Source organism: Odocoileus virginianus, chromosome 3 (assembly GCF_023699985.2).
Source record: "Odocoileus virginianus isolate 20LAN1187 ecotype Illinois chromosome 3, Ovbor_1.2, whole genome shotgun sequence".
Lineage (NCBI taxonomy): Eukaryota > Metazoa > Chordata > Mammalia > Artiodactyla > Cervidae > Odocoileus > Odocoileus virginianus.
Genome location: NC_069676.1, coordinates 47,051,336 through 47,073,317, shown reverse-complemented (window position 1 = coordinate 47,073,317; position 21,982 = coordinate 47,051,336). Strand labels below are relative to the sequence as shown.

The 21,982-nt window shown below is 40.8% G+C and overlaps 1 protein-coding gene across 12 annotated transcripts in view; it reads left to right on the top strand.

Moving 5' to 3' along the window:
• Window positions 1-21,982, top strand: part of SIL1 (SIL1 nucleotide exchange factor) — a 246,115-nt gene that overhangs the window by 77,324 nt on the left and 146,809 nt on the right. The window contains exon 1 of one of the 12 annotated variants that reach the window (XM_020908414.2): window positions 13,709-13,806. The exons of the other annotated variants lie outside the window; for them this stretch is intronic. Within the exon in view, the coding sequence (XP_020764073.1) occupies window positions 13,761-13,806 (46 nt within the window). The 5' untranslated portion in view covers window positions 13,709-13,760. Of the gene's footprint in view, window positions 1-13,708; window positions 13,807-21,982 lie in introns of those variants that run through there. 12 annotated transcript variants of the gene reach the window in all.

Here is a 21,982-nt window from a genome sequence, read left to right as displayed (position 1 = left end):
CAATGTCTCCATGTATTTGCAGAGGCCTTTGGAAGAGAGTTCTCTTGATTCTAGCATACCTACGTGTTTGTATGTTTCTCTTTTTCCTGGTACTGTTCAAGGGTGAGGTCTCAGGAGAACACTGGCCTCTTCTTTGTCCTTAGGTCAGGAAAATGCTTCCTGTGAAGAGAAAGAAATTTCTGGTTGTATGGGCATAACTTAGAAATTAAAGTGGATAGTTTATCTTCCTTGGAAAAAAAGACAGAAGCCTAGAATGCTCTCTCTTCAAAGAGTTGGGTCCTGTGGGGAGGGAGTTGCCAGAGGGCAAAGTCCAGCCTGTATTTTGGCATCTGGTTGTTGTCACAGTGCCTTGAAATTAGCAGACAGCAGAGAGTTGCAGAGTCTCTCTACCCAGGTTCAACTGTGCCTGGAACAGCTGGGTAACCTTGGGCCAGTTATTTAATTCCACTAAGGGTTGATGAAATACCCTGTAGTGAAATATCATTTGTAAAATAGGGATAGTAATAATTCCTACTTCAGAGATTGTTGTAAGTGGGTAAATAAGGGAAGTACAGAAGTGTTTACGATAGTGCCAGGTGTATGAAAAAGTGAAAATGTTAGTTGCTTAGTCGTGTCTGAATCTTTGCCAACCCAAGGACTGTAACCTGCTAGGCTCCTCTGTCCATTGAATTCTCCAAGCAAGAATAGTACTAGAATAGGTAGCCATTCCCTTCTCCAGGGGATCTTCCCAACCCAGGGATCAAATCTGGGTCTCCCACATTGCAGGCAGATTCTTTACCATCTGGGCCACTGGGTAAGCCCAGTGCTAAGAGTATAGGAATAGCTTAATAAATGTTAGCTACTATTGTTTCTGATGTAAAAATGAGTGGATATCAGACAAACTCAGATTGAGACATGGTCTAAAGATTGACCAGCATTCAAGTATGTCCAGATTGAGAAAGACAAAGACTAAGAACCTGTCACAGATTGGAGGAGACTAAGGAGACATGACAACTAAATGTGGTGTCATATCCTAGATTAGATTTTGTAACAGAAAAAAGAGCAGAGGAAAAAACTAGTGAAATGCAAAAATTGTCTATAGTTGATTTAATTACTATTGCAGCAATGTTGATTTCTTAGTCTTGATAATTGTTATGTAAGATGTAAATATTAGGGGATGCTGAGTGAAGGGTATATGTGAACTTTGTACTGTTTTTGCAACTTTTCTCTAGGTCAGAATAAAAAGATAAATGAAGTCCAAGTGACCTTTTAGGTAAAGAAGAAACTAACCAGGGTGGAACCATGCATAGCAGATCATACCTGACTCAGCCTTACCTCCTGTGTCACGGAGTGGGCTCTTGCCAAGGGGCTCCGATGCCTGGCCTTTAGTTCCTGAACACCTGCTGCATTCTGAGCAGAGGTCAGGCAGATAATTGGTCAGACATGCTCCAGTTCTGGTTCTGCAACAGTGCCATAGCTACTAGGGTGGAGGCCACTCATTGGGCTTTAGGCTGAGTGATCAGGGCATTTGCCTCTGTTCTTTGGAATATAAATGAAATACTGCCTATTTTATCCTGTTATCTAAGCACCAATCACTATGGCAATATGTTTGCAGATCTCAATGCCTACCCCTACGCTCACGCTCACTGTTTGATCATCTAGAAGAAAGGAAAATCAGTTCAAACCAAGCTTCGCAATAATTTATTTTCCTTCCTGTTTTAAGTGCCTTTCTCTTACACAAAGCAGGTACTTTGCTTGCTCTTCTTGGGTGCAGAAGGGACATGTGCTTTTCTTATGACTGATGTGGCCATCTCTGTCATGCTAATAGCAGGGTTTGTGGAAGAAAGCCATTATTATCATTGGAAGAATGTGGATCTTGGAGTTTTTATTTTTGCATTGAAGTCAGCTGTGAGGGGAGGGGTTCTGAAATGTATAACGTCTTCCATTCTAGCACACAGCTCTCTCTCCAGTATTTACCTTCTGGAAGCCCATATTTTCTAAGTTAAAAAAAAAAAAGTCAATGCTAAAAAATGTTCTTTGTATTTTAACTCACTGGCCATGCTGTACTACTACTTTTTGCTATTGATTTACAAATTTTATTGTCACACCCTGGGGATGTGTGCAGATTACTCAATAGTATGACAAATGGCTGGGCTCTGAATTACGTATTGTATTACGAGGGAGTTCATAAACTATATTTCTCTATAGGTTATTTTAGGCATAAGACTAGTAAACTGTCATTTCCATGTGATTAAAAAACAAAAAACAGGAGATGGTGATGGGAGGGAGAAGTATCTGGCTCAAGATTGAACAGTAAACTACCCATGAAGTCTTGTGAATATAAAGGCTTGAAGTGGACACATCTTGGGTGTGGATTGGGAAGATTGGGAACATCTGGGCTAGAGGAGAGAGACTTGGTTCCAAATCAGACCCAGCTCAGACTGGGTCCCCAGTGGAAAGATGACCAGTTTCCTTTCTCCTGGGGCTTCTCTTCGGTCAGATAACAAGTGGTCTGAGGCCAGAGAGCCTTGCACCCTCAGTGGGCCTTCCATGCTTCTGCTTCCCCTCCCCCATGCAGCCACTTGTGCTGATGGATGTGCAAACTCTTTGCAAACAGTTTGATACTGCTCAGGTTGCAGAGATCATCTGTCTCTTTTGAATGAGCAACTTTATGTTTGTGGCTTCTTTTCCCTGCACAGAGAGATACTGCCTTGTGTCAGCTTCTGCCTTCTGACAGAAATGTTTACGTTCCCTAGGGAAAGGCACCATTCTTTGGAGGTAATGTCTGCCGGTGCTCCCCATGCCTTGTGGAAGCATAAGCCTGTGTTCAAGGGTGGAGGAGCCATTGAAGCGTGCACAATAGCCACCGAGGTAACCATCTGCCGGTGTCTCAGCTCGGAGCCTGCCTTTGAGGTGCCGCTGGGAGGGAGTGTCTACACTCCCAGGCCTACATGCATTATGCACAGCCGGTTCCCTAAATGAGCTTTCTAAGTGTATATAATTCCCTTCTACTCTGTTCTAGTATAGTCTGCCTCGGGGCACCATTCAGAATTTCCCCTAATTATGCTGGAACTCAGCTCCTAGTGTCTAGCATTTAGGATGTCTGGTAATAGCTGATTATTATTATTATTTTTTTTTTGGATAGATTTCTAAAATTGCAGTGAGGGATTGATTTACAGTTAAAGGAAGATTTGCTTCTTAAAGGGAAATTATCGACACTGCAGTGATAATTGGTTCATGGCAGTGGTATTTTGACTCTCCAGAGCCACAGTCTAGCCTTCCTGGCGTCTTCCAGAATGGACTCTGTAGCTTGAGGAGGCTGCTCCAGCAGTAGAATGAAGTCTGTGCTTCCAGTTGTAGACCACCACTTTCCTTTTCTGAGATGGGGGAGTTTTTGCACATGCTGCTTAGAAAAAAGGGATTCATCGCATGACTCATTCCTCGCCCACAGATCTAGGATTCCTGCCACCCAGTAAATTTTGGCAGACACGCAGTGTAAATGGAGATTGATTCTTCTCTCCCGATGCCTGCACTGCTGCTCCCCTTATTGTGTATGCCTCTTGGGTGAAGTCTGGGGTGTCCAGCTTTTCGTCCTTTTTGCTTTTCCTCCCAAGCAGCCCCTGTGCCTCTGAGGCTCCTGCTCCCCTCTTCAAGTAACCACAGGAAAGCGCATGGTCCTGAGCTATGTGGCTCTTGCAGCAAGGAGACTGACCACTTGAAAGAGATTTAGGGCAAGTCTAGACCAGACCATATGTGCCTTCTTTTTAGCCTAGCCTGTGGGAAGCTCTTGTTTTAGGAACAACCTCCCTAACCCCTGAGTCTGTGTAGCCTTGTCTGGAGCTAAGCCTCTCCCTTCCAGTCTGACCTTTTGGGGCTTTCCTCCCTATTTCTGGCTTCAGCAAACTGACCTGCTGGCAAGTTATGGAGCCATTGCAGCATATGGGGCTTAGCAATGACAGAGTCTGTTGTAGGGCTGCCTTTATTGGATGTCCTTTGAAATTAACTTTCCTGTAGTCTGTAAGTGCCCCCATGGGGGCCCCTTCAGGGGTCTCAGCCTCTCTTGAACTTCATGCTCCTGCTGACTCCCACACTCATTCCTGTGTGTTTTCATTTTAAACGTGGTTGGTGATGAATTGGTGGAAGGGTATGGGGATTTGCTTTCCTCTGCACCAGAAGTGCAGTGCTGCTAATTTTATTCTCTGCACTCTGTCTCTGAGATGAGCAGGCTCCTCTGTGCCCATGTTTAGTACTGCTGTGTTGCTGGACTCTCCTGGCAAAAATTAGGCTAATGTCTCAAACGACTGCATTAGCCACTGAAATGAGGTTCTAAATTGAAGGTACTATACCAAGTCTCTCTCTAAGGTATCTCCTTGTTCTCGCTTTTATTATTCAAATTCATTCTCTCAATGATTCTCTGCAGACTGGCACGCTGGTTCAGTGCGGCACATAGTACTGGCTGAAAGGCAGGATCACCTTTTAAGAAGAGGCAGAAAGGAAAGGGGAAAAAAAAAGCAAAAGATGAATGCTATGGTGCAAACAGTCAGCAGTTTGTTCTAAGAGCCACTTGGCCAGCTTGTTCAGTACCTTGAGATAGGGGAGGAAGAAATGAGACCTGGAATGGCGTGCAGTGGGTAGTGTGAAGGTAGGATAATGTCACTGCATTAGTGGCATCTGTACCTTACAAGTTCACCACACTTTCTCCTTCCCTTTTGTGTTTACTGAGCATGTAAATATGTGCCTTACCAGGTGCTGAAAACTGGCACAGGATACCAAAAATCAATAAAACAGGATCTTACCTTCAAGAAGCCGTTAGTCTTATAGTTTCATGTGTGTGTGTGTGTGTTTTTGTTTTTTCTGTTTTGGGTGTGTAGGTGGCGGCAGGGGGGCCGTGTGGCAGGGTGGGTTGGGGGGGGGAGGATAAGGGAAGGGCTCAAACTTTGATTCTTGCGTTTTACGTCAGAAGTAGAAACCTTCTAGCAATTGATGCTTAGATGGTTGAGAATTTAGCTCTTATGTGTTTGTTTTTAAAATGGCTTTACTTTTTTCCTTGCCTGCTGACAAAGTAATGTTTTTGAAACAGAAAACTTGGAGAACACAAAAAAGCACAAAAGAAAACAACAACAAAACCATCCCTACTCTACTTCCCAGATGTAAAGATAACATGGTTTATGTTCTTCCAGTTGTTTATATAAAAGTGCTTTCATTCTCTACATAATATTTGGAGGCTTATATTTTCCATTTAGAAATTGGGAGCTAAATATTATAGGTTTTTAAAAGTGAGCGCCTCCAGCACATAATTAGGCACACAGTGAACATTTTCCAGATGCTGCTCTTTGTAAGAATATACCAAATTATGCTTATTATTGTTACATATTTAGGTGGCTTCCAGTTTTTTATTATAAATAATTCTACAGTAAACATTCAAAAACATTCTGTATGTTTTTATGTGCTCTTTATGTTCTTAGAAGAGATTCACCAAAGTAGAGGTTGCTTAGCTTTTCTGATTCTTTTGTCCAGCGTCTCAGCTGGGGCAACCTCTTATCTGGGCTGTTAAAATAACACACTGTGTTTTGAGTATCTCTCATTTCCATTGTGCAAGAAATGCCCTGGGATTTCTTTTCTCTGTGGTCCCTAGATACTTCTCTTTTGACTAGGAGATAGCTGGCTTCAGGGAAGATAGGACACCAAGCACAGAACCCATGTTCTCATTGTTTTGTACCAAGACTAGAAGATCTGCAGGACAGGGATATTGTCATCAGTCTCTTTGATGGTAAACAGATGTTGAGTGCCTGCCCACCTGTGTCCAGCTCAGTGCCAAATGAGGGAGGTATATAAAACAGGCCTCTACTTTCAAGGAGCTCACTGAACTGGACTGGATAACAGAACTGACATGAAATAATCCACATGTGTTTATCGAGTACTTGCTCAGTGGTAGGTATTTGCTCTAGACTACTGTTGGGAGAGGGTAGCAAAGACTGAGATGATCTTCTTGAAGTTGCAGTACATATAAATAAGAGCTATTTATAAGTAAAGTTAACTAGCCATACAAGTCATTAAGTGATAAATATCTAGTTGTACAGATAGCAAGTGTTACAGAGATTCAGAGATGGGCTGCTGTGAAGCAGAATGTCATTTATTATGAACCAGAATAGATACATAAAGCTCAGAGAGAACGAGGGACAGCTAAGGCTTGATAAAGAGTTGGAATTTGATGAGGTGGGGCAGGACGAGTTTTCCAAATGGGAGGAGCAGCTTGCAAAGGGATGGTGGCAGTAATGACTACTATCTCATGATGGAGACCAGTTGCACAGCAGCAGAGGAGCAGATTGACAGTAAAAGTGTTAGTTGCTCAGGTTTGTCTGACTGTTTGTGACCCCATTGACTGTAGCCCATCTGGCTGCTCTGTCCATGTAATTCTCCAGACAAGAATACTGGAGTGGGTTGCCATTTCCTTCTCCAGGCGATCTTCCTGACACAGGGATCAAACCTGGGTCTCACCATTGCAGGCAGATTCTTTACCTCCTGAGCCACCAGGGAAGCCCAAGGAGTAGATTGGGGGCAGGAAATTGCTGAAAGGTGAGAGCTCAGGTTGCATACTGAGGTACCTGAGAATTAGGGGCTCCAGAACAGTACTAGGTACACAGTAGATGGGAAAAATTTTGCTAAATTTGTTTCTGGTTATAGGGCAGATAAGGCGGCCTTGATTTTACTCAGTGCCAGAGTGCCCCAGGCACAGTCTTTGGACCCCTACTCTTCTCTTAACTACTCTTAACACTTTGGTGATCTTGTCTGGCCTAATGACTTTACATTTTACTTGTAAGCTGATGATTCCCAGATTTTTAAAAATCTCCAGTCTACACTTTTCGGAATTCCAGACCCATTTGTCCGTTTGCCTCTATGTGGGTGTTTAATCCTTAACACGCCTAAAACTGAGCTCCTGTAACCTTCTCCATCTTGGTTAATGATAAGTGTATCCTTTCAATTACTCAGAGGCCAAAACGCTCAGAGCCATTCTTGACTCCTTTCTGTCTCGCACTCACATTCTATCTCTCAGCAGGTCCTAAACAGATCTATCTTCACATATATCCAGAATCTGACCACTTCTCATTACCCCTGTCATTACCATTATCTCTCCCTTGAGTTATTGAAGTAGGCTTCTAACTGGCCTCCCTCCTTGTGCCCTTAATGCTTCCAGTCAGTTCTCAACACAGCCAACCAGAATGATCCTTTTATTATGTGTTCCTGTGCTCAAAAATATCCTTTGGCTTTCCTTCTCTTAAAAAGGTTCAAAGTCCCTTCTGTGGCAGACGTAGCCTTGTGTTGTGTATTACCACCCTTAACTCTGTCATTTCATCTTGTACTACTCTCCCTCACAGTCCCTCTCCTCTAGACACCTTGGCCTTCCTCATGTTTCTTGAATGCACCAGGCCCATTATGCCTTGGAACCTAGAATGCTCTTCTCATAGATACTTTTGTGGGTTGCCCCCTTACTTCTCTGAGATCTTTACTCAGAAGCCACCTTCTCGTCCAGTGGCCAAAGCTGGAATGGTTTAAGCAGCAAATAATGTAGTATTTGATTATAACCCAAAGTATAAAATAAATATACATGAGTGTGAACTTACATAAATGAATAAATGAATGTATGGCTAGCTAAATAAATGGGAGAGAGAAGATAAATCTCTTACAGAAGAATTCCAATAGTATATATAGATTCTTCCCCCTTCCAGGAGGTAGAACTTAAAGTGTGATTTGGATTAGGTGACTCACTTCTAAAGAGTAGATTATGGAAAGAGAAAAATAATACCTTTACAGTGCAGAACCTGGTAAATATTACTTGTGATTCAGGGTAACATCACCAGTGCTGTCATGTGGATACAATGGGTCTCTTGATATGATGTGAAAATAAGAGTGCTTCACCTCTGTGGTGTTTTTCCTTGAAACCAGTGACTCCATTCCAATCATGAGAAAAAAAATCAGACAAATTCAAGTTGAGGAACTTTCTACAAAATACCTGACCAGTATTCCTCATACTGTCATGGCTATGATAAACAAGGAAAGACCAAAAAACTATCATAGACCAGAGAAGACAGGATATCTAAATGCAACAAGGTATTCTGAATGGTATGCTGGAACAGATAAAAGTGGACAAACTGATGAAAGTTTAGTTCCTAGTAATGTAACAATGTTGGTTGCTTTTTTCTTTTTTTAATTGAAACATAATTGACTTACATCACCATTAGTTCCAGGTATACAATATAGTGATTTGATATTTCTGTATGTTACAAAATGATCACTACGATAAGTCTAATTACCGTCTGTCACCATACAAAGTTGCTACAATTTTATTGACTATATTCCCCATCCTGAACATTTTACCTTTTTAACTAAATTTTTTTGTACCTGGAAGTTTGTATTTCTTAATCTCCCTCACCTATTTCACTCATCCTCCTATTCTCCCGCCACCTGTTTGTTCTTTGAATCTGTGAACCTATGAGTTTATATCAGTTTTTTTTTTTGATTCCACAAAAGAGTAAAATCATATGGTATTTGTCTTTTTCTTTCTGACATTTTACCTAGCATAATATACTCTAGATCCATTCATGTCAAAAATGGCAAGATTTCATTCTTTTCTACTGCTGATATTCCGTTGTATATATACAACGGAATGTATATATACAATGGAATATTATATACCATATAATATGTACATACACACCACATCTTCTTTATCCATTCATTTGTTGACATTTAGGTTTCTTCCTTATCTTGGCTTTGTAAATGATGATACAGTAGCGTGGGGGTGGATATATCTTTTCAAATTAGTGTTTTTGGTTTTTTTGGAAATAGAAGTGGAATTTCTGGATTGTGTCGTATGTGGTTTTCTTTTTAATTTTTTGAGGAACCTCCATAGTGTTTTTTATAGTGGCTGTATCAATTTACATTCCCTCCAACATGCAAAAGGATTCCCTTTTCTCCACATTTTTGCTAAAACTTTTTATTTTCTGTCTTTTTGATAATAGCCATTCTAATAGGTGTGGGGTGATATCTCATTCTGGTTTTAATTGCATTTCCCTGATGATTAATGATGTTGAGCATCTTTTCATGTGTCTGACCATTTGTATGTCTTTCTTGGCAAAGGTCCTCTGCCCATTTAAAAGAATCAAGTTGTTTGTTTTTGATGTTGTTTTATGAGCTCCTTATATTTTGCATATTAACTCCTTATCAGATACATGATTTGCAGATATCTTCTCCAATTCAGTAGGCTGCCTTTTCTTGTTGTTGATGGTTTCCTTTGCTGTGTAAAAGCTATTTAGTTTGATGTCGTTCTGTTTGTTTATTTTTGACTTTGTTTCCCTTGCCTGAGGAGAGAGAGCCAAAAATACTGCTAAGGGACTTCTTTGGTGATCCAGTGGTTTAGACGCTGTGCTTCCACTGCAGGGAGTGTGGGTTCAGTCCCTGCTCAGGAAACTAAGATTCCATTTGCCATGCAGTGTAGCCAAAAAATGGGAAAATAAACTACCCCCCGCCCCGAAAACCAAACCTCCAAATACCACTAGGACTACTGTCAAAGTGTATACTACCTGTTTTCTTCTATGAGTTTTATGGTCTCAGATCCTACATTTAAGTCTCTAATCCATTTTGAGGTTTTGTTTTGTTTTATACAGTGTGAGAAGGTAGTCCAGTTTGATTCTTTTGCATATGACCAGCTTTCTCAACACCGTATATTGAAGAGGCTGTGTTTTCCTCATTGTATATTCTTGCCTCCTTTGTCATAGATTAATTGACCATATGAAGATGGATTTGTTTCTGGGATCTCTGTTCTGATCCATTGACCTATGTTTTTATTTTTGTGCCAGTACCATATTATTTTGATTATTGTAGCTTTGTAGTGTAGTTGGAAATCAGAGAATGTGATACCTCCAACTTTGTTCTTCTTGCTTGAGATTATTTTGGCTATTTGCAATCTTTTGTGTTTCCATAGAAATCTTATTTTGTTTTTTTCAGTGTTTGTTTATTTGTTTTACTTTATGTGTTTCAGTATAATTAATTGACTTACTGTGTTACTTTCAGGTGTACAGTAAAATGAATTGGTTATTCATGTAAAATATATCTCCATTCTTTTTCAGGTTCTTTTCCCATTTAAGTTATTACAGAATATTGAGTAGAGTTCCCTGTGCTAAACAGTGGGTCCTTATTAATTATCTGTTTTATACATAATACTGTGTATATGTTAATCCCAATCTCCTAATTTCCATAAATGTTAGAATTATTTGTTCTAGTTCTGTGAAAAATGTTATTGGTGTTTTGATAGGGATTGCGTTTAATATGTAATTGCCTTAGGGAGTATGGTCATTTTAACAGTATTCTACAAGTTGATGAACACCTTATATCTTTCCATTTGTTTGTGTCATCTTCAGTGACTTCCATCAGTATCTTACAGGCTTTCGAGTACAGTTTTTTTTTTTTCATCTCCTTAAATTTATTGCTAGGTATTTTTATCTTTTGATGCAATTATAAATAAGATTGTTTTTGCCTTTTTCTTACAATTTGTTGTTAGTGTATAGAAATGCAACAGATTTCTGTATGTTAATTTTGTATCCTATGCCTTTAATGTATCCTTTTATGAGTTCTAATAGTTTTTTGGTGATGTCTTTAGGATTTTCTATATATAGTATCCTGCGTGACAGTTTTACTACTTCTTTGCCAATTTGAATTTTTGTTTCTTTGTCTTATCTGATTGCTGCGGTTGGATTCCTAATACTGTGTTGAAGAAAAGTGGTGATAGTGGACATCCTTTTATAGTTGTTGTTGTCCTTGAACTTAATAGTGAAAATATGAAATCATTTCCTCTGAGTGTTATATTAACTGTGGGCTTGTCATTTATGGCCCTTATTATGTTGAGCTATGTTCCCTCTTTATGTATGTTCTTGACTTTGTGGAGAGTTTTTAATCATAAATGGATGTTGAATTTTGGAAAAAAGTCTTTTCTCCTTCTATTGAGATGATCATATGATTTTTATTCTTCAATTTGTTAGTCTGTTATATTACATTAATTTGTGGACATTGAACCATCCTTGCATAACTGTGATAAATCCCACTTGATCATGGTGTGTGGTCCTTTTAATGTGTTGATTAATTTAGTTTGCTAATATTTTGTTGAGTTTATTTGCTCCTATGTTCATCGGTGATATTGGCCTGTAATTTTCTCTTTTTGTGGTATTTTTATCTGGTTTTGGTGTCAGGGTGATGCTAGTTTTGTAGAATGAGTTTGGAATCATTCCTTTCTCTTTAGTTTTTTTTGAAATAGTTTGAGAAGGATAAGTGTTAACTCTTCTTTTCATGTTTGATTGAATTCACTGTGAAGCCATCTATCTCTGGCCTTTTGTTTGTTGGGAATTTTTTTGAAAATTACTGATTCAATTTCATCACTGGTAATTGGTCTGTTAATATTTTGTTTCTTTTTGATTCAGTGTTGCAAGATTGTATGTTCCTAGGAGTTTATCCATTTCTCCTAGGCTGTCCATTTTATTTGTGTTTAATTGTTTATAGTAATCTTACTCTTCTTTGCATTTATCTGGTTTTGGTTGTAATTTCTCCTTTTTCATCTCTGATTTTATTGATTTGGGCCCTCTCTCTTCTTTTTATTTTAATTGTATTTATTTTTCTTTATTTGGCTGTACTGGGTCTTAGTTGCAGCATCTGGAATCTTCGATCTTTGTTGTGACATGTGGGATCTTTAGTTGCCGCATATGATCTCTTAGTTGTAGCATGTGGGATCTAATTCCCTGACTAGAAATTGAACCTGGGTCCTCTGCATTGGGAGTGCAGAGTCTTAGCTACTGGACCCCAAGGGAAGTCCCCCTTCTAATAAATTTTTTATTTCAGTTATTGTGTTTTTCATCTTTGTTTGGCTCCTCTTTATATTTTATGACTCTGCTAAACTTCACACTGTGTTCATCCATTCTTCTCCCGAGTTTGTTGGGTATCATTATGATAACTACCTTTTACTCTTTATCAGGTAGATTGCTTTTCTCCACTTTGTTGAATTTTTTTCTGTGTTCCTTCATTTGGGATGTATTCTTCTGTTGCCTCATTTTGCATAATTCTTTGTTTCTGTGTAGTAGTATATCATTTATGTTTACTGATCTTGGAGAAGTGGCCTTATGTAAGAGACATCCTGTGGGGCACGGCAGCACCCTCCACCCTGGTCATCAGAGCTGTATGCTCTAGGGGGCCTCCTATGTGGCCTTATAAGCCCTTTTGTGGCAACACCAGTTACTGTGAATGTGTTGTTTGTAGGTGGGACTAGCCCCCAGCCTACCTGGCTGTCAGGGTCTATCGTGTCTAGAGGCTACTGGCTTCTGGTGGATGGGGCTGGGTCTTGGCATGCCTGGCTCATGACTCAGATCTTGGGGCTAGTACTAGCCTGCCTCTGGGAAGGGCCAATTCCAGTGTGGCTGGCAGCAGGTCTCAGAGTGTCCCTGATGGCTACCTTCTAGGTCTAGTAGGCTAGAGAGAGGACTCCAGAAAGGTGCTTGCTAGCACCAATATCCTTGTGGTAGAATGAGTTCCCCAAAATGGCTGCCACAAATTTTTCTGTTCCTAGGGGGCATCCTTTTGCCTCCATGGGAGATTCTCCAAGATCAGCAAGTGGGTCTGACCTAGGCTGCTTTCAAATTCTGCCTCTGCAGTGGGTCTCAGAGTATGTGAGAATTTTTTTTGTGCTATTTAAGAGTAGAGTATCTGTTTTCTACAGCCCTTCATCTCTTCTGTGCACAAGCATACTGGCCTTCAAAGCAGATGTTCTGGGGGCTTGTCTTCACAGTGCAGGACCCCCAGGCTGCAGAGTCTGGTGGGAGGTTGGACCCCTCACTCTGTGGGCAGAACCTCTGCAATTGTGATTATCCTCCGATTTGTGGATTGCCTACCCAAGGTTGTGTGTTTTGACTCTGTGTGTGTGTCACTGTTCCTACCAGTCTTTTTGTGGTTCCTTCTTTATATCTTTAGTCATGGAAAATTTTTTTGCTAGTCTTCAGATCATTGATAGTTGCTCTATAAATAGTTAAAAATTTTCATGGACTAATGGGAGAAGGTGGGGTCTGTCAAAATCTTCCTGCTTGCACTGTCTTGGCTGTATACCTCCAATGTTTATTTTTTAAAAATTATGAAGATCATAATATTAGGGGAACTGAAATTGGGTGAGAGGTGTACAAGAATATTTCAAAATCTTTGTACTATGATCATAAGTTTTCATAAATCTAAAACTACCCCCCCCAAAAAAAAAGTCACCTGCTCAAACAAGACCTTCCCTGGCCACTATCTGAAACAAGGTTCTTCCCTCCTTGTCCTTTCATGTCCTTTCCCTACATTATTTTGATCCTTAGTACTTGCTTGTCTGATACTATATATTTTACTAATAATGTTCATTGTCTATTTCCAAACTATAAAACTGTGAGAGAATATGGATTTTGGCCTGTCTTGCTCATATTTGGATCTTCAAGGCTCAAAGTTGTACTTAGATCATAACAGGTGGTTAAGAAATATTTGTTAATGAATGAAATAATTGAATTCCTCTGTATCACCCTTTTGTCCTTAACATGAGGATTTTGTGTTTGGGCTTTCGTTTCTTTTTTGAGATTTCTCCTATGGTGTCCCATTTTAGTGGATGAAATGACACCTGTTGTTTCTGTTTTACTTTAGTTTACATGGAAATGAGAAGTATGTCAGAAGTGGGTTGTATGCATCCAGTGTGTTTACCCATCAGCAAGAAGAACAAGTAAATGATACCATTTACTACTATCCTGGCTGAAATTGTTCCTCTTGAAGGTGAGGATTGGTTTATGAGAGACACTCTTTTCCCTACACTCTTCTCCCCCATGGTTAAACCTGTGTTCCAGGACTGGCTGGTTCAGCATGACAAACATGAAATGTGTATGAATAGTGAAAACAATGAGGGAAGCGTAGGACACTTTGACCTAGAGAAGTAAAGCCAGTGCAAGAAAATTCATTTAATTATGAAATCATGTTAAGCTTCTCTGTGACAATCACTGAACATTTGGAGGACAGAGATGGTGGAAGTGTGGACTGTTTCAGTAGTTCTTGGTCAGTAGAATTTGACAATACTGCTTGACCTTATGGCAACTAAATTTATGAATAACTAAAGCAAACATGCCTCATACAATGAATAGTAAATACATGGTTAAAAGTATATTTGAGAAAAATCTGTGGCTGATGGAAGTGTGACAGAGAGTTTTGAGGACCATCATTGAAGAGAGTGGAGAAGGACCAGTCTCTTCCACACTCAGTCCCATGGCAGGAGGTCCTATGCATTCCTCTGATGCGTTAATGGAGATGGTGTTGGGTGGAGAATTGTCCTGTCAACATCTTTTCAGGTGCAAGAAGTGGGGAAATGTTGGCTGTCAGGTGGACCTGACTGAGGTCTGGAGGATTTCGGGCAGTGCTTGTTAAATGTCAAGTTTTTCCTGCATTGGAAATATCTCATGGTATGTTTTTAAGCCTCCATAGGACATACTTCCCAAAGAATGGAGTCACACTGATTTCAGGTCTGGGCAAAAGTCATCAGGAACAGCAAAACTGTAGGGTAAAAGATATTTCCTTTGTGTCTGGCATTATCCATTTCCTGTTGCTTTCAGGTTTCCCTTGTCTTGAGCCTGAACATATAGTGATTTTGCTTTCTTTTTCGCGCTGTGCCCATCACACCTGTGGTGCTCTCTGAACAAAGGTCTGCTCTCTGCTGGATACAGGAATTGCCTCTGGGCCTGGGCCTGGGGTAGATTAGTTTTGGATACAAATAAGCAGGGCATCTTGCATCCCCTTCCATTTTGCCTGTCTTAAGGAAGAGGCCAAGGGGTCCCCTCCCTTTGCAAGTAGAGCAGAATGTACCTTCTTAAAAGTATTAAAATATCACAGTTGGGTTCAATTATCTGCAGAAATAGAGTTATATAAAGGGGAAACTTACAAAGGAGAAATTTGTACCAAATAACAGGCTACATTTTTGTTAAAAAAAAATTTCTTTCAAGGCCATCTGGTTTAAAGTCTGAGTGTCCAGGAGAGAGGGGAAACAGAAAGAAAGGAAGGAAGGAAAGAAAAAGAAACCAAGTACTTAAAGATTCTTGAGTGTGAATCAAAGTCTTGAGTGATCATATGCTCTTTACCAGCGATGCAACCTACCAGGGTCTTCCCATCCTTGACCTTCTTCCTCATCTTCTACTCCCTTACCCTCTGAGGATGGTCAGGCAGAGAAAGTGGACCTCAAGAGCCTTAGCTATTCCAAGTGCCTAGCTCTGCCTACCTGCCATCTAGCTAAACTAGATCGCCTAAGGTCTTGCAAAGCTGACTTAGTCTTATCTCTGGGTCATGGTGTAAACCCATCTGCAGGTTCATATTACAGATTACAGAGGGGCTGTTTACTTGTTTCTGTTGCTTTCTTCCAAAACAGTGCTATAGCCATACCAGAGTTTGTGGTTCTGCCATAAATAAGGACCCACAAGGTGTAGCAGCTTCATAGGTCTGAACAGTTTTTGGTTGTGTTCTCCTGGAGCAGACACTGAGATTGATGATGGGGTGCACTGTATGTATAAGGGATCAACATCTGTGATAGGAGGGGAAAGGGAGTAGGATTGGACAGAGGATGAAGTCAACTTGTGATACAGCCTTGATGAAGCCATGGCCATCTAAGCAAGGCATTTGAAGTAGGTATTGTTTTTCAGATTGCCCTACATTATAACAAAATGGTTAGATTTTTATATCCATTCCTGGCTCAGTCACCAGTTATAGACTGCCCCTGAACATTGTGACCTTGACCAAAGTAGCTCTCTGCAGTTGAGATAAACCATGAAGGAGCTGACACTGTAGGTAACCTGCTGACTTGTGCATATCCCCCTGATATGGTCAGGGGAATCTGAGCATATCTGCCACAGGATAGCTGGGAACCTTGCTAAAACAGCTTGGAGTTGAGGCATATAGGAAGCTGACTTTCTCAGGATGAGTCTTCCCGTTGTTCCCCAGGAAGTGTTCTTAGAAACTAAGTTGATGGACAGGAGCTGGGTGGGCAGGTAGAGTTGGCACCAGAAATTGCACTCAACTTCTCAGGTAGAGCTGTGGCATTTGAAGACTTGGGTACAAGTTCCCACGGGGAATGAAATCTCACTTATTAGAAAGTCTTTGTTCTCAGCCAATCAACTAACCAGGAATGGTTTGGATTTTGAAAATGTTTCATGATGTTTTTGAATTCACTATTCTTTGTCAGAAAAATAACAAAATGGAAAGGGCACCTAGTCAGCAGTCAGCAAATGTTTGCTAAATGAGTGAATGAAAGAACCATTGTGGGCAGAGCAGCAGCAGGAAGCGGGGGGTCAGAATTCTGTGTCATCTCTTCAGAGGAATCTGCTCCAGAGGTAGCAGCTTGACAGGCTTAATAATAGCTCAACATGGAAAGAGAAGGTGAGGGATAGAGTGTGAAACAGAGGCACAATGGTGGGGTAGGGAGATTCCCAAGTGATGGCAAACAGGTGCCTACTGGCTCTGCTGGCTTGTAGGAAGAGAGAGTGCATACCTGGGAGTGGACAGGTGGCTGGATAGTTGCCATATGTAGTCCTTCGGGAAATGCAGGGAGTGGTCTGGTTGTCTTTTCTCTTAGGACACTTTACCCCTCCCCATTGTTTGAGAATTGTGTGGCTTTCCTCTGCTTCTAGTAGTACCCTCTCATAGCCTCACAGCCGCACCCACTCTGTCACCTAGAATTTAAAACAATATGACTGACCCCCCTCTCTGGTCCATTGGTTGCCCCCACATCCCATTAAGCTGTTGTTTTACCCCAGGGAGCCAGGCCTGTGACCCATCTTGATTCTCTGAGCCTCTCAGTGTCCCTATGTCCTCTAAGTGACATGACATGGAACCTCATGGCACTTGTCATTTCCAAGACACTTTATTGTCAGTCCGTGATTCCCTCTCCTTGTCATCATATAGGGGAAAGACGGGACCGTTGTAGAATGTTGGATTAGGAATGAAGAATGGCTGTAGGGTGGAAGTTAGGGTCCTGAGGTCTGGGCTGGAATTGACTAATTGCTAGTTCTAGGAGTGGAGTTGGAGCTGGAAGAGGCAGGAAGGAAGATAGCCTATAAGTATAGTTTATTATTTTAATAACTCATTTATATAGAAGTTAGATTTGGCAAATTGCTTCCCTATCTGTTACTGTAATGTGGTCCATTCTTACCTGTTTTCTGACTCCTTTTCTGCTTCCTATTTTTCAGATATAGCCATTTATCAGGGCTGTCCAGGATGAAAAGTATTGTTTCTTCTCTCTTCACTTTCTGCCTCAGGGATTTCTGGCTTCAGTCCTCTTTGCCATGCTGGTGACTCCCAAGCCTGTGTTGCCAGCCTTAGCCTTGCCTCCTGAACCCCCATCCCATATTTTCAGCTGCCTGATGTATATCTACTTGTCCAATTGGTGCTTCACTTTCTTTAAAACCAAGCTCATAATTATTTCCTCTAAAACCCATTCTTCTTCCTGTTTAATCATGGTGTCATTATTCTCTCATTTACCTTACTTTGAAACTTTGGCATCTCCCTTCTTCCTGTCCCCTCAGCCCATTCTCATCAGTCACCTTGCTTTGCTGTGCCTCATCACTTGTTTCTCTTCCCACTTCTCCCTCTCGTTTTCCCACCCCTATGACTTCTTACTGAGCTGTGGCTCCTCACCCAGTTTCCCTAACCCCGTGTGCATATGCCTTCAGGTGTATCCTGTACATAATTGGCCACTGCATCAGTCTGTCTAAGCCATTAGAACATGAAGAAACTGAAATGCTTCCCCATTGCCTAGAGAGTTAAGGTCCACCTTCTCAGTGTGGGTTGTGAGGCCCCATAACCTCTTTCTTCCTTACCTCCTGTTGTGATCCTGTACATACCTCATTATCTAGCCATGGGACTGCTGCTGCTTCCTGCATTATGTCCTGGACTTTCCTTCTTCGCTGCCTTTGTTGATGTTTTTTTTCATCCTGAAGCATCTTTTCCACTTTCCGATTTCTCTACTCCCTTGCTCTCTAGTCTACGTAATTTCTCCCTGTTAAAATCATGTTGATTTATATACATTACAGTGGAATACTGTGGCACTGTTGAGAAATGAGGTGGATGTGTATGTGCTGACATGGCATGATGTTGAAGGCATGCTGCTAGACGACTAAAAACATGTATGACAGTATATAGGATCCCATTCTTGAAAAAACTGTTAACAGTAAGTGTATGTGAATATATACAGAAAAAATTGGAAAACTATGTCATTTTAATTAATTCTTGAAGAAAAGTAATGATTATAGGGATTGTAGGATGATTATATATTCATCTAATGTTTGATTTTTAAAATGATTGTATATTTCTATAGTAGTCAGCAAACAGAAAGCAAGGAAAAATGAGGAAAAAAAAGTTGTCCCCAACCTTCAAGGTTCATCCAGATTTTCTCCTCTCTAGTTTCCCCCAGTGGCAGGTGCTTATACTTTTCACTCCCCCAGCTCCCACCCTCACCCCACAACCTCTGCCTTGAAGCTCACATTGAACCTCATATTACAGTGATTTTTGGATTTGCCTTATTCCCCATTGATTGTTCTGAACCAGGAGTTGGTATCATCTGAATTCTTGAATCCCTGTCAGGGTCCGGCTGGGTGCTCGTGCTCAGTGGCTGCCCCATCTCTGTTGAGCTGGGCTGCCCTGCCCCAGACATACCTGGTCATCCTGGGGCTTTAGTGCTCTTATGCACTGGGAGGGACTAAAGGCCCTGCTTTTTCAACAGCAGGAGATGTATGCCTGATGGGACTGATCAATTGGCCTTTAATTTATTACCAGCTTCCTGACTAGGATCTTGATGATTATGATTGACAAGGATGTGATTGGAAATCTCATCTGTGTTCTTACTGATCCCTAGAGGAATCCATTTCCACACTGCAACCTAGGCTCTAACCTAGCATTAGATAAATTCAGTTCAGCAATCCATCAAGACACAAAGTAATTGAAGTGTGGATTAGAGCCTGCCAAGAATGGCAGGAGAAAATGATGGAAGAGTTTTGGGCCAAAGGGGCTGAGCTGTCCAGCCTCTAGGGAATCTATTATTCTTCCAGCTCACCAATCTTTCTCTTGAGCTTTAATGATGTCTGCTTTGTAGGTGCATCCAGACCCCGGATCAGCATAGATTCTGGTTTCTGCATCAAAGGATTTATACCACATAGTGAGAGACTTTTCTGTTTGACCTCAGTTAGCTTTCTTGGGGGGAGGGGTAGGCAGCAGAGGTTGTTGACAGTTAGGATCTGGTTGTTCCTGAAATACTATCTGGCTCAGCATGGCTTCACCCTGGCTTAGAGACAGAGTGAGGCAATGTTGGTTGTGGAAGAAGTGCTTTTGAAGTTCTTCTTCAGACAGACCTGGGCTGGAGGCATGGTTCTATTGCCAGTCTGAAGGAACCACTGTAGTTCGCAGAATTAAAATGCCTGGTGATTTGATATTTGGTAAATATTTGTTGAGTTGGGGTAGTTGTATAACCAGAGGACTCTCTTATGTAAAATGGGACTACCTTCCCCATAGAGTTGTTGTGAAAGTGAAGTAAGATATGTATAGCAGCTATTCTAATTGGTAACTGCTAATTTCTTCTTTTCTGCCCCCTTCCCTCTTACACCTTAAAGGTTAGAAATCTTATGACTTACTATGTTCATACGTAATAGACTACAGTGAGAACGGTTTGAAGATATCTCATTTTTATCAAGTATGGCCTTTCTCTCCATCTGGGTTGTCTTCTGTGGTCCTCGTAGCCATCCACATGGTCTGTGAAGGCTTCATTCACATCAATGACTCATGGCACAGCATGAGTGCAGTGGAGAGCCAAGGACTAAGGCAAGATACCTGAGCTCTCATCATCTGTTTTCTTACCTGCAAAAAAGTAATATTTGCCTTATCTAGAATTTATATTGCAGTTCAAATCTATTTTCTGAGAGAGCATTCCCTTACCCCCATTGTCCTGAAGGATATGCCTCCCTTGTGTTGCCCTGACTGTACTCGCTGTTCTTCTCTTGAATGTCTGTCTTATGACAGGATTTTATCAAGTGAGTGATCGTTGACAACACGTTGTGATAACAGTGGTTAATGCTGTGCTCATAGTGTCGTAGTACAACTCTTTTATGAGTCTGCCTGCTAGTTAAAAGGACTTTAAGTAGCTTTTAGTAAAAGATGTATGACTGCTTAAATATAAATTTAAACTCTATGGGTGTAGGATTGGGGAAAACAAACATAATAACCACCTTATTTACTTTGGTTACAGGATCTAAACATTAAATGTAAATCTGAATGTCCTGGCAGGCAAGAGAAAAAGGGAAATATGATGAATCACATAATTATCATCTAGTGAAATAGCCAAAAATTATAAAATAGGTTGTCTTCTGAGAAAGAAGCTTTTTCCTTGTACTAGTAAAAACTGATCTAAAAGCATTTTTATAATAGACATTAAATTATGTACTGGACAATGTCTTTAACAAGAGTCTTTTTCAGAAAATGCAGAATTTTTTCGCAGTCTGTTCCTTATATAGAACCTGAGGGCACACAAAAGAACAGATTTCAGTGAATATTTTATAGGGGACAAATCCAGTGAGCATTCTTCTGTTTTAACTAGGATACAATATAAAATCCCCTTAGCAGAATGGCGAGAGCCTGTATTTTAGATTGCTTTCCTCAGACATCTGCTCTGTCAGGTTGGTTTTTGGTAGGGACTTGAATAGTGGTCAGATTAATACTGAAATCTTTGGCCAGGACTTGGACTTCCCTGGTGGTCCAGTGGCTAAGAATCTGCCTGCCCATGCAGGGGCACAGGTTTGATCCTTGGTCTAGGAAGATTGCACATGCTGTGGGGCAACTAAGCCTTTGCACCACTACTGAGTCCTTGTGCCTAGAGCCCTTGCTCCACAAGAGAAGCTACTACAATGAGAAGCCCTTGCACTGCAACTAGAGGGTAGCCCCTGCTTGCTGCAACTAGAGAAAAGCATGAGCAGCACAGCAGTGATGACCCAGTATAGCCATAAATAAATAAATAAAAAGGAAACCTTGGCCAGGACTTGGTGCAATCCAACTGGTCAGTGTTTTCATCTTTCAAGACAGTGCTTTATCTGGAATGATCCATTTTTGTTCATTTTCTGCATTATGGTGATAAAAAATGACTGGGCACATGTTGACTTTTTAATAAAAATCATAGTGAATTGTTTAGCTGTTTTTGTTAGGCTGTCCAACAGGTGGTAATATCTGTGTCCAGCAAATTTTGTGTTTGTGTATAGTTTTATTTGGAGAAAAGTATATCACTCACAATCTATTGCCAAGTGCAGTAACAGGTATCTACCCTCCTACTCCCACTGAAGATGGTAACCTTCAGTGCTTTTGTTTAAGATAAGAAGCAAATATGGGCCTAGGAGATTTGCTGAAAGATGTTAGTTGTGGCTATATGAGAGAAAGTAGAAATCCCAGGTTTTCCTATCTGTTTCCTTTGGTTTTGCTCCTCTTGGGACTTTGAAGTTGGCATGAGAGGAAAAAAGTGGAAATTGTAAAATGTTGGTATATCCAGCGAGCATTTGCTAATGTATACAATTCCTTTAGACCTCAGAAATGGAGGAAAGCCACAGAGTGTATGTGAATAAAGTGATTATGAAGTTATTTTCTTACTTTGTTAAACCTTTTGGTTTCAATTAATCTTATAAGATGCTACTCAGTAGAGTTTAATTTGCCATTTAGTTCTTTTTTGCCGGACCTGAATTAAAGTAATCCAGGGCAGTTCATTATCCCTTTGCCCCTCCTTTGTAAGTTTGTAAGTTATTTCCCATTCAGTCTCCCTCCATCTCTGAAAGGGTTATCGGAATTGTTTGGGAGGGCTGGGTATTCTGTATCTATTTTCATCTGTTATTTATGTTTGCATTCAATTATACTCAGCCTTCCTTTCAATTATGGAGATGACCCTTGAGCA